This window comes from Corvus hawaiiensis, chromosome 6 (assembly GCF_020740725.1).
Source record: "Corvus hawaiiensis isolate bCorHaw1 chromosome 6, bCorHaw1.pri.cur, whole genome shotgun sequence".
Lineage (NCBI taxonomy): Eukaryota > Metazoa > Chordata > Aves > Passeriformes > Corvidae > Corvus > Corvus hawaiiensis.
The window spans coordinates 41,872,639-41,888,438 of record NC_063218.1 but is presented as its reverse complement, the minus strand read 5'-3'; the positions used below and the strand labels follow the sequence as shown (position 1 = coordinate 41,888,438).

Below are 15,800 nucleotides of genomic sequence, written 5' to 3'. Positions count from 1 at the left end.
TCCTTAGAGGAGCCCTTGTTTTGGGGATACCTGATCTCCCTAAGGGTGGCTGTGTGCTGACACAGACCACAACTCAGAAAGTCTCTGCCTAGAGACATCATGATGCCAGTGCCACAAGCAGAGCTTCGGTGCTTAAAAGATGCCTTTTTCAGCAGGGTGGGAAGCAAAAGGAGGCCTTAAAAGCAGGTGGAAAGGGTGACTGCAGGCAGGATGGCCTAGAGAGGAGAATAAAATGCACAATCAGAAAGCATGGGCTGGAATCAATACACATGGAAAGCACCAGCTGGAAAGGTACGTGCTCTTTCAGACTTTCCTAGATGAGAGCAAGCAAGACCCCTTTTCACCAGCTGTCTTGCTGTTCTCTTCAGAAACAAGCCTGTCTGCAAGGGTTGAAATTTAGGAAGAACAGATAAACACTTCAGTTTCCAATGTCTGAGGGCTCCTGGAATTAGTGGGGCCACTAGCCATCAGCTGGCCTCTGCTTCCCCAAAGCATTTCCAGCTCCCAGGCTCAGAGTACTTGTAGGGAAGGATGCTGGGGACTGCAGTGGGTTGCTTTCTCTGTCCCTCTCATCTCAGACTAAGCTTCCCACACACTGCCTTCTCAGATTTACTATCTCACAGTACATTTGGGTCATGGTTTTTCAGACTCCATGAGAGTCAAACATGCCTGTGTGGGAATGTGCGATTTCTTCTGCAATTCATTTTGTTTATAGGGTTCTCAGGAGAAAATATACAGTCTGATATAAATAATGGGACTCCAAAACTCCTTCAGTGAACACAGTTATGAGTATGTAGCTTCCAAGAGCCAGGGATTTAGAGTCAAGGTTTTAGTGCTAGAGGAAACTCTCTATCCCAAAGAAGGGAGTGCAGCCCTGGTCTGTGCCTGCTGGTAACAAGAGACTTGCCTGGAATCAGAGACCCTCTGAGTATTTGCTGCTTATGTCCTCTGTTTTCCAAAGCAAAGATGTGACTTCCTAAACTGGCTTAAACCACGTTGTTCTTCCCACTGACACCTTCTACAGCTGGTGAAGCTGAGGCTTATAAACAGGGATAGCACACTGTCCAATTTACTTCAAACTGTGGTATGGGGTGGACTACATAATGTGTTTGTAACTTTGTCAAGGACATGATCTGACATAAACACAAAATAAAAGATTACTTCGTCTCCTGTCACCTGATGGACTGTGATGTTTGGATGCTACAGTAAGAAGCTTCATAGATTATTACCAGCCAGGGACAGTCTGGAAGCCAGTGTACCATCTTTATATTTAATGGTTCTTGCCCCAGGAGGAAGCTGGGGCCGTTCTGCAGAGCAGAACTGCCTGCCTGGAAAAGGGGTGTTCTGCCTTAACATCCCTTTGGGCAGGACACAACAGGACGAGGAGCAGGTCACCTCAACCTTGGTGCTACAGTGCCATCCATCACTGTCATACTGCCAGGTCCCATGCTTTCCCCTGCCACCTGGGCCAGGCATGCTCTGGGATATGCTTTGGGCAGTCTTCAGTGCCCATGCTCACACCACTGTGGTAATACTTCTGGCACAGGACTGAACCAAAGGGAACTGCTTTGTGTACCACTGTTGGGCATAACGCTGCAAAAACATGTCCTGCTCAGCCTCCTTCCAGAAGAATCCAGACCCATGGACCTACCTCATGCCAGGCATACAGGGAGGAAGTGCCAGAGCAACCGATGTAGCTATTTACATACTCATATTGCATTTTCCTATTGGGACATTTTCATAGAGCTTGGATTGACTTTGCTCCCACTGGGATGCCACCGCAGGCTTTCAGCTGCTGCTCCCTTTTCTTTTGAACTCCTGAGGAGGAGTTCTCAGCAAAGTTTTTGGTTTTAATAAAATCTGTGGGCTAAATGAGGCCATTCCCTACATTTCCCCAGTGGGGAACTAATTTCTACCAGACTCGACATCCTTAGCTGTATTCTTGGCTTTCAGGACCCACTCAGTTACCCTCATAACTTCTCCTTGGCCAGGACCCACTGGCCTCTTATGTGTTAATGCATGCATGTGGTCACTGCTACAGACCACGGTTTATCTGCTGCAGGCTCCTAAGATCTCCATCTCTGTAGGATGTGCAGTCAGCCAGGTTCCCACACAAAAGCCTGCATCAGAGAACATTCATTGCCTCAGGCAATGTTTGCAGCAGATTTTCTCTAGAAAAACCTAGGCTGTTCCACGTGATTTTTGCAGTGTCCAGATAGGCCAGACTTACATAGTCCAGATTTATGAATTTCTCCCAAGGACTGTGCTATGTTTCCTGGCTAATGTCTGACAAGGAGAACTGGGCTCAGACAGTGCTTTCCCTTTACACTGAAAGTCATTAAACCCTACAGAACAGACAAAGGGCTGGACCAGTCCTGGTCCTTTTGTCAATCTCTTGTGAAGTGTCTGAGGGCTGATTCAGTTGCCCACTCACGGGGTTTTGGTGCTGTGCAAGACACACTAAGGTCTGTCAGATGCTGACACAGGGCAGATACCCAGGCCTTGAGGAGCAGCACAGGGAGACCAGGGAGTGTAAATGGAGTTATCTCAGGCCAGGTGGCATGCAGTTGCCGCAATGCCTCCTCTCAGCACCAGCCAAGCTTCTCCTTCCTACCATCTTTAGGGTGCTAGATACCTCCTATGGCCTTTACCAGCATCTGACAAACCTGTTGAAATATTTTGGCATCAAAGCCTCTGCCTTGTTGCATGTTCTTTGTGTCCTGGTCCCCAAATATGGTGAAAAATTCATCCCTTAGAAGCTTGGTTGCTATCACAGCGTCTTGGTTCCTTTTTGGGTAAACTTCAGGTCATTTTCTAAAGAAATCCATAGCTACCAACAAATATTGTCTGGCAGATTCTGTCTCAGGCAAAGGCCCAACAACACCAACAGCAATGAATCGCAGTAAGGCCCCCAGGAGACACTGCCCAGTAGGGTTTGTCCCCATCTTTGGGGACCCACTTCAGAAACACAACACATGCAAGAAAAGCATCACACTTCATTGTAGTAATTCTCCATCATCTGTCTGCATTTTCCTCAAAACCAGCTCTCTCATGGCTTGACTAAAGACTTTACAACTTCAAGACATCATAGCAAAACATCAGAACCTCTTTTTTGAGTGTTTTCGTGATAATGAGCTGTCATGAGTGCGTGTCACACGTTGTTTTGTTTTCCCGTTTCCTGTACATTTCATCTTTAAATTCCAAGCTTTCCCACCACGACCGGAGGGCTTTTTCCTTGCTAGTCTGAAAAGAGTCAAAAAGCAGACAAGGTTGCCAAACAAGGGATTTTTTATTTTAATCACGCCTTGTTTGACACCAGGAGTCTTTCTGAGGAACTCTCCCTCTTAGTTCCATGAACTCTGCTCTTGCAAACTTACATCTATGGATGAAATAGGAGAGTTTTCATTCCTGCACACTGTGGAAGAAGGAGGTAAAAAAGGATGCAGTCTCAGTTTTTTCTTGCTGCCCTGCTGAGGGAGGTATCTGCCCAAAAATAGGCCTTTGAACAAGGCATTGGCAGAACAAGTCTTTGGTAACTGCTCTTGTGTCAGTGCTGTTCCGACCCCACAGGCACCCCCAGCTGTGTTCAATGGAAACTGCTTCAGCCCTGAAAATGCCTGGCTGCTCTCCTTTCACTGTCGGGGTAGCTTTCTCTTCTCACAAGGGGCGTGTGGAGCTTTTGTAATCCTGGCAAGTCTGCAGCTGAGCAGGAGCAGGATCAGTGCCCTGCAAGGCTAGACAGGCTGACAGTTCTGTGCTCCCTTCCCTGACATTGAGGAAGCACTGCCCCTTTGCTCCTGGCTGAGTTTGCCCAGGCTGCATTTTATGCCTCTCTTCAGCAGTTCACCTTGCTCTGGGTTCAGTTTAGATTGGCAGCCTGGAGCTCATGACAGCACCATCATAAAACATCGTTGGTTCCTGTTGAAGGGCTCAGCACACACCAGGACATCCCCAGCTGTACCACAGGGACTGGGTGGCTGCCCATGTGGTACCTGCTGTCTTGGTTTCTCGAGGGAGGGCTGCTGTACACAGAGGATGGGAGACCCACACTACAGTATTTTATGGACTTGTGCTAACACGAAAGCCATTTTCACCTCCAGATATTCACTGTGGAAACCAAAGTGAACCTAGTAAGGCACATCCCAGATATTATCTAGTAATGGTAAGACACAAGCACCCTCTGGTTAATATACTACACAGCAAAGCTCTTGCTGGCCTTCTTTTCTAACCAGGACAACTGATGAGGTCCAAAAACTGTGTAGAAGCTCAAAGAGACAGCTCAGGGCCTGCCCACAGAGGCAGGCGCCACAAACGGATTGCCCAAACCTCTTTCTTTCATATGAGCCAGGTTTTGGAAGGAAAACACTGCAGGCTGAAAGCCCTGGTGCTGACTGACCAGGTCATATCTGCAGTGATGTATATGCTGAGTGTTAGTTCATCCCCTACCTTGGCTATGCTGAGCCATTTCCTGGATCCCAGCAGTCCGTTCTCCCGCATGCATTTTTTGCCAGCAAGAATATTTTCCTAAGTCCCTGCCTTCCGTCAGACCCATGCGAGGGTGAGGGCTACATTTTGGACTGTGCCATCATCTCCCTCTCTGGTTTCAATGACCAACTGCAGTACCTGAATGAGCACCTGTGATGCCTGTAAATTACACAGGTGATAAATCCCTCTCCTGCTACTCGGCTATTCCCATTGCCCACTGTCTGAGGGGGTCTGCTGACAAATGGAGAAAAATAGGATGTTCAACGAAGAACTCCAATTTTCACCACCAAGGCTGAGGAAAAGGGGATTTCCAGGACAACCAGCCACAAAACCAAACTAATTAAAGGCTACAAGGGAACAGCAGGGTTCTCTGGACACCAACTTAATATCCAAGTCTGGGCACAAATAAGCCTTATTATAGCTTCAACTCTAACTCAAAACCAGCATCACCCAACTTTGCATGCGCAGCTCCAGGTCCCCCTGTTTCCTGAGCTGACTTTGGGCCTTTCAGTAGATTTTAATGAGGCTCTGTCCTGACCAGCCATATATTTATAACAACCCTCTCTGTGGATATTTCCCCTCCCCAACAGAGCAGTTAACTTAGTCGCTGCACTCATGTTTGATGTTGTAGCCAATACCCCATTGCTTTCTATCCTTCCTAAGTCCCTTTTTCTAATAGCTTGGAGTGGTATGAACTGGATGGAAATACTCATTTCTGTAGCACAGGACCTATATAAAGCAACCAGCTTCCCTCTCTTCCAGTAGCAGCTTTCCAACTTCTGTTCAAGAGATGAAATGCAGTATTTAAGCTCTGCCATAAATCCCACAGCTCCATGGATGTTTCTGGCCTTCTGCACAACCTGACTAACTGTCTAGCAATTGGTCCATCGGCTATTTGTCTTGGAAGTCCTCACTGGAGATGTGAGGAGCACAAAATGTCTGCAGGTCCTCTGCCAATTTAGGTAGGCTCTTCTTCCTCTTGCCTTCTAGCATTTGGCTGTGTCCTGTCTAGCTCAGAGTGATATCTGGCTCCAATCTGCTTACGAAGGTTCAGACCAAATCTTGATAAGCCAGGTTATGTCTATAGCACAGTGCTTCTCAGCTCTCAGCTATGGGTCCTTGCCACAGCTGTGCTCCTGACTCTACTCCAGGAAGAGGTCTGGGCATGCACCATCCCAGGGAAGGCTGGAAAAGAACCGCATGGTGCTCCAGAAGGTCTTGCAGCTTCTTGAACTGTAGATCAGCACTGCGGTCCAGGCTCTAGTGCATACCCTGCCCCACTGTTTGGCCTCAGGCTCTCCTCTGGGAACAAGCTCTGCAGAACGAAGCTCTGCCCAGATCCTCTTTCCAGCCAGTTGCACAGTGGGAATGGACATGCATCAGCCTCCCATGCGGTATTTCTTGAGTGACATCTCTGGGGCAGGAAAAGCCTGATGCCGTGGTCTTGTGCACACACACTGGAAAGGGCCAGTCTCATAGGTGACCCATCCCCACCTGGCACACTCAACAGCCTGGGACTAGCTCCATGCCCAGCAGGCTGGTATCCCAGTGAACCTTTGGTGTAATTTTTGAAATGTTTCTCTTTTCTTTCAGAAACCTTGCTGTGGCACAGGTCTCGTGTTTAGTTTTGGGCTGAACAATATTTTCCTCTTTCCCCTGTTTTGTGAAACAACTTCTAGCCTGTGTCACACCCATTCCTCAACACCTCTCAGAGTCATGGTCTTGCATATGGGCCTTCAGATCTCTCTGAGCACTCTCCCAGAACAGAGTCATTCTCTGATTGTTTTTGACCCTTTCTGGGAAAATTCTCAGTATTGCACTCTTTCTGTGTGCATACTGTACAACTTTGGTTTCTTTTGATTTAATTCTGGTGTGAATTTCTTTCACTTCCCACTGCTCCTGAATAGATTAGATGTCTGCAAGCACTTTTGTTATCTGATCTCTCTTGCATCAAAAGAATGAATACAGTTCCCCATTTCCCTTTTTGGAAACAGCATCCTACCCCAAAAACGGTGTTACAGCTCCCAAGTGAAGCAGTCAGTCAATATCCAAAGTCCCAAGGGGACTGCTTCCACTACAGGGAGGAACTGATGCAACATGAGATATTTCTTTTAGGCAGCAGTGCTTGCACACAGAGCCCAGACGGGGAACAACAGCAATCAGATAGAAGTTATACTGAGACCTTACAAGTTTATTTTATTCCCCCAGACACCAGTCTGCCCAACACATTTGTTCTCTTCCTCAGTTTCCTCATTCCCCATTGATAGCATTTCTCTGATGATGCTGTTGTCTTCCTGCCCTTTGGTTTTGTAGGGTTTTCAGACTTCCACTGAATTAAGGTGGCTGTTATCTTCATAAGCCCCACAGGGTTTGCACCCAGGCTCAGCATACAGCATGTCTGTTGGTGAGTAAACCAGGTTACCTTTCAGGCTCCACCACCAGCTTACCCACTTCCTTACAGCTAATGAACACAGTCCTTGCTAATAAAGAATATATTTAGAAATAATACTGATTCAACCATCTGTTTCCAGTAAGCAGATTAAATGTAAAAAGATAAACACTTAAACTGCATCTTCATAAAAATAAAATCAGGTACAAATAGACTTAAATATATATTTAATGTTGAGCTGGGTAACACAACGATCTTCAATCAGTGCAGATGAGAGACCACAGCTCATGACATACCAGCTTGTCATGACTAAATCCTGCTGGGACCTGAAGACAGCAGCTACTAAATGCTGAATCACAGCTATTCTCAAGGGAGATATAAAGAATTTGATACTGGTGCATTCATACTTAGATAGTTTGTAAAATCAGTTGCACACCACCTTCCATAATAATGCTGAGTCTGTCCCTGCTTATTACTCATCCAAAATATCTCCTCTTCTTCTCCCCCTGCCTCTCCTCATTCATGTCTGCTCCTTCCTCTCTCTATCCATTTCCCCTGTTTCTCGCTGATTCCTCTCTTTGACCAAAAAATGACCTTAGAATTATCATGGTGATCACAATTGCTCTTTCACATTGGGTCTACTTATGTGACAGTCAAAATATGAAGATGATTTGCAAGCACTAGTGAAAAATGTGGCCAAGCAGATTCACCAGTATGTATAATATTGAATCATCTGAACTTACACAGAAATAAAGTGGAGGTCATTTATTTAATATATGTAAGCAGCTCTCCTCCTTTACTTATGAACTTTCCTTTACAAGTTGAGGCTGCTCAGATGCATGTAACTATGATACATTGCTCTGACATTTTATTAATAAGAAATATTCCCATCCATCTCTTAGTAAATGTTTCTCAAGTCACAGGGGTCCTATATCAGCTGCATTACCATTTAGGGTTCTCCTAATCCAGAACTCTCTCTCTTTTCCTTTTGAAAATGTATCTACATAAAGATATTAGACCTGTGCTTTCCGACATGATTAACAATTGAGATGGGATTTTTTTTTCAGATATGTAGGAGGAGTACCTCAGAAACATACGACTTTGGGGCAGGGATTGCTCAGCATTTTCTGAAAAGCACAACTCATATCTTGTGTTAGCCAATATAGGCTGCCTACATTGATGAGTTGCTTTTTACAGATTAGACCATTAACGTGGATTGGCAGGCTGAGCCTATTTTACATGCTGAGAGACCAGAGCATATGAGAACACACCAATTGCTTACAGCTTCTTGCACAGAATAAGGACATGACTGTCAAGAAACCTAAGTAAAAGCCCCTACAAAATCACACACGGGACCTCTACTCTGTGAGTTTCTGACTCCAGCAATGATTCCTTCTCTAGCTGGCTGAGTGCCTCCTTTTGCCGGAGCCACGGCCCTGCGAAGGTCACACTGATGCCACTGAGTGGCCACAGCTTCACCTTGCACAAGCCGCTCGGGTGTTCCAAGTGTCAGTTTTTCCAACTGTAAAATGAGAATAAAAGTCCCTTACTTCCCCGAGACACATTCACACTTTTAACCTGAGAATTGCTACAGCTACAAAAATGCCCTGAACAAATAATAAAGCATCTTAAGGACCCCAGGGAGCAAAACTGGCTAAAGGGCCAGGAACTAGGGAGACCAAATGGACAGGTCTGGAGCTGTCCTTTAGCAGCAGACCTTGGCTCCGAGCCTCTCAGACACCACCTCCCTCTTACAAGGGAAACTCATCATGGCTTTGAACGCAGGGCTCGGAGAACGAATAAATCTTCACGATCTGAAGGATTGAAGTCTGCACATTAGCTCCCCTTAAACCGTGGGTGCCTTTAACTTGGGAGGTTAGAAACCACAGCCAAAGAAATCTCTTTTGATTCACAACTTGTTTTGAGCAGTCACCCATAAAGCAGCCAGTGAATCACTCCAGCCAGTTAGTCATGCAACCACACTGAATGTACACTCAAAAGGCTGCACAAAATAAACAGCCTGCAGCTCCAGATAACACACACACAGCTCATTTGTGCTATCTGGCATCAGCATATATTGTTAATAGGACTCCTACACCAAACCCTTAGGAAAAAAACGTACTCAAACAAGCATCTCCAAATCTCTCTTTCCATCAGTATTTTTCTCGTCTGCTTCGCTCTGTGTTGCTTTCAAAACAATTAAGACTAGTAAAAGTTTTAAGACTCTTTCTCTCTCTTTCCGCACCTTCTTGTTGCTGGTAACGTCCTGCTGGGTTTACAGGCGTGCGCTGCTGAAGTGTAGGGCTAAAGCGGAGTTAATCCCAATCAGCAGCGGACAAGTCGAAAATAAACAGCTCTAGTGCGAAAAGAAATCTTACTGCAAGGAGGGAGCGGCAGGGATACAAGGGGGAGGGAGTCTCCCGGTCCTTTGACACATGAGTGTTATAAACAGCTCGGGTCAGGAATCCTATAAAAGCCTCCAGCCAGATCTACCGTCCAATTCAAGAGAACCGCAAAACACCTTTTGGAAAGAACCGCGAATAAACCTGCGCGGCCCTAGCGATAAGGAACGTGAGCCCTACCTTCGCGTCTGGCTCCCTGAGGAAATCCCGCAGGTTTCCGCGGAGGAGATCCCGCACCTCCGAGTGTCTGTTCAAACAGAGGTTTAGCCAAACTCCTGGCGAGAGCTCCCTCCCCTCCCTGGGAGGGTGCCGGAACCCTTGAATGGCAGATCTGGTGGCCCTATTGTGGAAAAGAGAGGGCTATTGCCAGGGCGGCGTCAGCAGCACGCCGGGAGCCGGCGGCCGAGCCTCGCCGGGCAGCCGGTCCCACATCAGCGGGAGGGAAGGGCCGGCTCTGCCGCCCAGCTCCCCGAAGCTCGCCTCGCCTCCCCGCCCTCCTGGCTTCGCTTGCCGGCTCCTTCTCCCCGACGCCAGCTTGGATCACGTCCCCCCTTGTCCCCTTCCCCACTCGCGCCTGCCTCCCGCGCACTTGTCCCCTTTATACTCCCCTGTTGCCCCCCGCGGGGATCAGGGCAGCAGCATCTCCCCACCCCGGCGGAGAGAGGTGCGGGGGGATCCCGAGCACCCCGCCTGCCTCCCCGCCTGCGCTCCTAGCCGCGGCGAAGGAGCCCGGGCAGGAGCCGGGGCCGAGATCAAAGCTGCGGGGAGAGCGAAGGGAAGGCAGGACCGAAGGGCCGCCTCAGCTCGGGACACCCCTCCCAAAGTCCTCTGCCCCCCGGGTTCTCGGCGGGCGAGGGGCAGGGACCGCCATCCCGCTCCTGGCAGAGCCATTCCTGCGGAGATCCTCAGCCGGACGGCCGAGGTGGGGGAGCCCTGAGGGAGTCCCAAGGCGAACACACGGCCCCCGTTACCCCGTTCCGCTCCGGGTACGGGGCTGCGGCCGAAGCCGGAGGAAGGGGGCAGACGCCGCCGGCCCTCCCCGGCGCACGGCGAACTCCGCAGAGCCCTTGAACGTCGGCGGGGGCTCTGCGCGGCGCCGCGGGGAGCCCCGAGCGCCTGGTAGGGAGCGGTCTCTCGCGGGAGGCGGAGAGGGACCGCCAGCGAGCTCGTTCCTGCCGTGCCTGCAGCTTACATTACATCAGGGAAGGAGGAGGAGAAGAAATCCATTAAAAGTGTCAATTTAAAAAGCACGCAGCGAGCCTCCGATTCCTACAGCAGTGACTTTCTGTACTTCTAGTAATACCCCACTTACGGTCGCACTTTTTATTTGATAGCTAAATAAAAGAAATGGTCGTTATTTGCATAACGCGGTACTTAAAGAATTTCCTCTGCTAGAGAAAGCCGTTTCCTTTCTCCTGTTTCCTTTGAGCAAATATCCCCATCACATTCGCCTTCACTCCCCAAAGGATTTTGTTCCAGCCGGTATTTCTAGACTGCAATATACGTATACATTTCTGTGTGTATAGGGGTATGTGAATACACATGTTTCAAGAAATATAACTTACTTCAGCTCCGAGCAGTAGAAATAGCAAGTCAGATTACTACAGCACATAAATCATTCGAAAGCCTTTCCCCCTCCTAAGCCAAGATATATGACCTGTTCTGAGGACTGGATGATCTTGAAGGTCTCTTCCACCCGTGATGATTCTATGATTCTATGACTGTTATTTAAGAATTCGGCTTTCACTGCCCGTGCCGGTTTGCGGAATAACCCCTGCCCCTATTCTCGGAGGAAGCCGTGCGAGGCTGCCGGCCCGTCTCAGCGCAGGGGCAGCGGGCTCCGGGTAGGCGCAGGAGGAGCCCTGCCGGGAACCCCATAGGGCCAGGCCGGCAGCCGCCGCTGCGAGGGGGCCGCGGGAAGCCCGGTCGAGAGCCAAGGCCGCCCGGTGCCGCTGTCCCTGCCAGAAGCCGGGCTGGAAGCGCTCCGACGATTGCCGTCCGTGTCCTCCGTGTATTTACGGCCGCAGCTCTCCCTGGCCTATATTTATCCATACAATGCAGTAGAAGGTCTTAGATCTAGAAATAGAAGCCGAGAGCAATACATGGCAGGCTCTGGCTTTTTATAACACAAAAAGACGTGTTTATTAAAGAAATAAAATGAAATTAAACAGCTAAAAAAAGGAGGGGACACCCTGTCCCTGCGGCTCGCGGAGTGTGTGCCATGCCTGCCGTGCCCCGCCGGCCCGGCCCCCGCCGCAGCGCCCGGCAGCTCCGCTCCGGGCTCGTCCGGGACCTCCACAGCGACCAGGGAAAAGGCGGAGGCGAGGGCTACGGGGACACCGTGCGGGGAGCAGCACCCCCTCGAGGGGGTATCGGGCCAGGCGGGGGCCAGGCCGGGCGATGGACCCGCCGCCGCTACGGGAGCGAGGGAAGCCGGCCGCCTGAGTATCCACCGGCAGGAGATCCTGCCTGCTGGTTGGCCTCGGTTTGTGTTTTGCTTGGTTGAGGGTTTTTTCCTCTTCTTTTGGGGTTTTGTTGTTTTTTAAATTGAGGGGTTTACGGTCCCGGCTTCCCACCACTCCAGCATCCTGCTCAGGCCCGGACAACAGGGGACGCGCGGAGCCAGCGGTCCCTGCCGCGCTCCTTCACCTCTGCACACCGCGCACGGCAGGACCAGCACCGAAGCCGCGGCGGGGTCTCGGCGGGCGGCGGTGGGACAGCCGCCTGTCCCCGGCTTCCCGAGCAAACCTCTCCGGGCAGCTCTCCTCACCCGCCTCGGGTGCCGTGTGCGCCCTGGCTGACCGCGCTTGTGCCCGCTGCAGAGAACGAGGACGGGTTTCTCTTCCCCCGCGCTCACCCGCGCCGAGGGGATCTACTCCGGCTCGGAGGTTTCCCCGTCCCTTTAGCTCGTCGCGGCGTTGCCGGGGCACAACTCCTGCGCCCGGCGCGGTGGTCTCGCGGTTTGGGAAAAGGCGGAGAGGCGCCTACGGATGTTGCAATCGCTCCGTGAAACCCCGATCTGTCTGTTATTAGCGAGTCTCTCTCTTCAACCGTTAAGCACTATTATTATCACTATTGCTATTAATTGTCATTGCCGAACCATGTGTCTCTCATTACAGCCCACCGTCCCCAGCCACATCACAAGGGGCTCACAACGAGCGCGGTCTGGGCCGGGCCGGGCCCCGGGCCGGGCCACCCGCCGCCGCCGCGGGGCTCCCACTGACGGAGAACCCCGAGCCCCTCTTGAAAATAAATCAGGGAACCCCGGCCGTATTAGGAGGGCAATAAACTCGTGTGATTCTACTGGGGGGTTGTAATGTGTCATCACAGGCTATGCCGGCGCCCTGGGCTTTGCAACCTACAAAAACAAGAGAGCGGGTTAACAGAGAGAGGATGTCAGAGCAGCCGGGAAGGCACGGGGGGCTGCCCTGCGATCCCATTGCCGAAGGAAGTGGGGACCGGTTACCTCCCGCACGGACCACAACCCCTCGGGGCTCCCCTGTCCCACCGCGTCCTTTCCCGTGGAGGCCGGGCTGGCCCCAGAGGCCTGCGCGGATGAGGAGCGGGCCTGAGGCTGGTGGGGGTTGTCCGCCCACGGAGAAAGGGCGGGGGAAGAGAGGGAGCATAGGAGAGGGTCAAAGCCCCAGTTCTGGCCAGAAAAAGCGCGGAAGCAGCCCTCAAAGAGAGCCCTCATGCCACTCCGGGGCCCGGTGAGGAGATACCCGCGGGAGGATGGTTGTGCCACAGGGTACAGGAAGGACCCATGCGGGTTGGGGCAGAAGCCCGTCCGAGGGCAGCGTACCTTGGCTATGCCTGCGTCTGTGTGGAGAGGACTTAATGTCCTTTGCCTATGAAGGGGAATCCCCTGTGCGTGGGGGAACTGAGGCTGTGGACCTGGATCCAGGGACACCTCAGCTACAAGCAGGGGGCGAGGGATGGCGCCTGAAGGCGACCTGGCACGCCGGGGTTTGGGAAACGGGCAGAGGTAAGGCGCCTCTACCCCTTTTTAAGTCTAAAAATGGGGGAAAAGGGTGAAGAGGGCAAAGAGTGCTCAAATGACGGCGAGAACCTAGAAGTGGGATGGCTGGCCTGACCCGGACCTCTTCCACCTCCCGTGTGCCCCCAGTCCGTAGTCACTGCCCGTCTTAGGGTCTCCCTCGAGACACGGTCCTATAGCTTTCCCTACCTTTGGGACTGACACGTCGAGGATGAAACCCCGTCAGCGGCGATGCGCTGAATCTAGGCCAGGGCAGCCCCTCGGCCCACACAGAGATCACCGGGAGGGAAAGGAAGAGCTTACATTTCCACTTTCTCTTCTTGGGAAGACTGATTAGGGGGTTTATTTGTTTCGTTGTTGAATTTTACTGCTTGTTTGTTTTTTGGGGGGGGAGGGGGGTTATTTGTTTGTTTGGTTTGCTTCTCCCTAACCACCACGATACAGCGGAAACCTCCCGAAGAAGCCTTTTAAAGCCACGCTCGGAAACGACATGAGAAGCGCCCCCGTTCCCTGCTGTACTGTCGAGCGCCAGCACGAGGGAGTGTCTTAATTGCCGCTAATGACCCGCGGAGGGGATGCGAGGGGGTTATCTGCAGCCGGGCAGAAATCAATTAGGGGAGTGGCAATTAGGGGAGTGAGTGAGAGACAGGAGAGGCCGTTACCGCGAAAAGTGATGGTTTCGGTGAAATTTTCCAGAAATTCTTTCTGTGGAAAACCGTCCCCGGGGAGAGTACATCGCACAGCCCGGCCCTCCGCTATTTCTGTTTCTGTCCCGGTTTCCGCGGAGCTCCCCGCACTGCTCAAGAGCTAACGCTTTGCGGGAGCGCATCGCCCCCATTCCGAAATTACGATTAAGATCACCGCTAAGCGGGACACGAGGGAAGGCGGCTTCCCGCGGGCATCGCGGGCTCCAGACCCGGCTGAGAATGAAGAAATTCGTGGGGCACGGCGGCCCCCGCTGCGGCGAGAGGGGGCTGCGCGCCGGAGCCGGGCAAGGTCTCCTTGAGCCCGGTAGGGTTTGTCCTGCCAGGCAGCCACCCCCCACGTTCCCGGGAGGCCCTTCCCAGGCCCGGGAGTCTCTCTCCGCTTTCGCCTCCAATGCTTCCCCGCCGCACGCCAAGGACTCACCGTAACAGGAGACCTGCAGGGCTCCGTTGTGGCCGCTACTCTCCTGCAGCTTGATGTTGCTGTCCGGGGGGGTTTTGCAGGGGCCTCGCTGCATGTAGAGGTGCGGCGGCTGCTGCTGCGGAGGGTATTTGTTAAAGGAGGCCGGAGCCCCGGCAGAGCCGGGAGCCTGCACGCTGCCATCCAGGGACTGACATTCCTGCTGGCTGTAGCGGCTCCGGCACTTAGTGCTGCTGTCACCAAAGCCTTGTCCTTTGCTGGCCAGGAAAGTAGGGCTGAACTTGTCACTTGCTTGAAATGCCCTAAAAGGCGAGGAGCCTTCTGTGTCCTGGGAGGCCGCGTTGTAGTAGGAATCCATGGCAGCCGGATCACAATAAGAAACACAAGTATCAGCATTCATTCCTAAAATTAAAAGGCCCGAGTGTCCTTAATGCGCTTGGAGGGGCACCAGGAACCACTCTTTTTCTCTCCCTCTCGCATAGACACACACTCACAGCTGGGCCGGGGAGCTCTAAGAGGATTCAGATGTTCGTGAAAGCTGACCAGATCTCCAAACCCCCTTAAGTTCTCGCACAGTAAAAGTGGTCTTTTTCTTTCCCTCCCTCCCTACTCTCACATACGCTTGCCCTCCATGTCTCTCTCCAAACTACACTCTAAAGAGGCTCTTCTCTGCACTTTCCCCCCCACCACATAGGGAAAAAAAAAGAGAGAGAGAGGGAGACCTCTCCCCCAATTAATATGTAGATGATGACAGTGGAGGGGAGGGGGCCCAGGAAGGGGTGTGTGTGAGTGTGTGTGTATGGGGGTGTGTGGAAGCAGAGGGAGGGTGGAGGTCATATCTTTTGTGTTTAAAAAAAAATAAAAAATAAGCCAAACCAGAAAAACAAACCAGCCCCGAAACTTTTATGATTAAAAACCAGAAAATCAAGCAGATGACATAAACGCCACGAAGGGATGAGTGCGGGATCCGCGCCGGCGGAAGCGCCGGGGACGATTTAATGGTCGTGACACGCTCTGTTCACTGCGGCTCTCTCCTCTGCTCCCTGCCCCAGCTGTGGGGACCCTCGCCTCTGCGACCCTCTCCTCTCTATTAAAGGCAATACGGATTTTCCCCACAGCTATCTGCCTTTAAGCCTCCCCCCTCCCGTTAACCCCTTCAGGGCCGACAGCTCTCCTAGCAATGCCGTGAGCCCTTTCCCTACCGTGACACAGCGGTGTCGGAGTCGCCCCGCACAGAGCCGGGCGAGCTCTCCGTCGGATCTCGCCGCACGTTTATGATGGTTATTATTTATTTACCTCTAAAAACATGCTCTCTTCAGGTGTAAAACTACTGGATCCAAACGGGAGGGCAGCAGGGACGGATTTTAACAGAGTCACCAAACACACAGAATTGGACCAAGCT

The 15,800-nt window shown here is 51.7% G+C and overlaps 1 protein-coding gene across 2 annotated transcripts in view; it reads right to left on the bottom strand.

The window, feature by feature from the left end:
- The window catches only part of ALX4 (ALX homeobox 4), a 44,149-nt gene extending 28,936 nt beyond the window's left edge, over window positions 1-15,213 (bottom strand). The window contains exons 1-2 of one of the 2 annotated variants that reach the window (XM_048307974.1): window positions 14,402-14,575; window positions 9,457-9,616 (exon numbers count right to left, since the gene is read on the bottom strand). Coding sequence is in view for 1 of the 2 variants with exons in the window: in XM_048307973.1 (XP_048163930.1) it covers window positions 14,402-14,798 (397 nt within the window). In the remaining variant the exon portion in view is untranslated. Of the gene's footprint in view, window positions 1-9,456; window positions 9,617-14,401 lie in introns of both variants that reach the window. The other variant, XM_048307973.1, reaches the window with a different exon arrangement.
- Window positions 15,214-15,800: the final 587 nt, after the last annotated feature.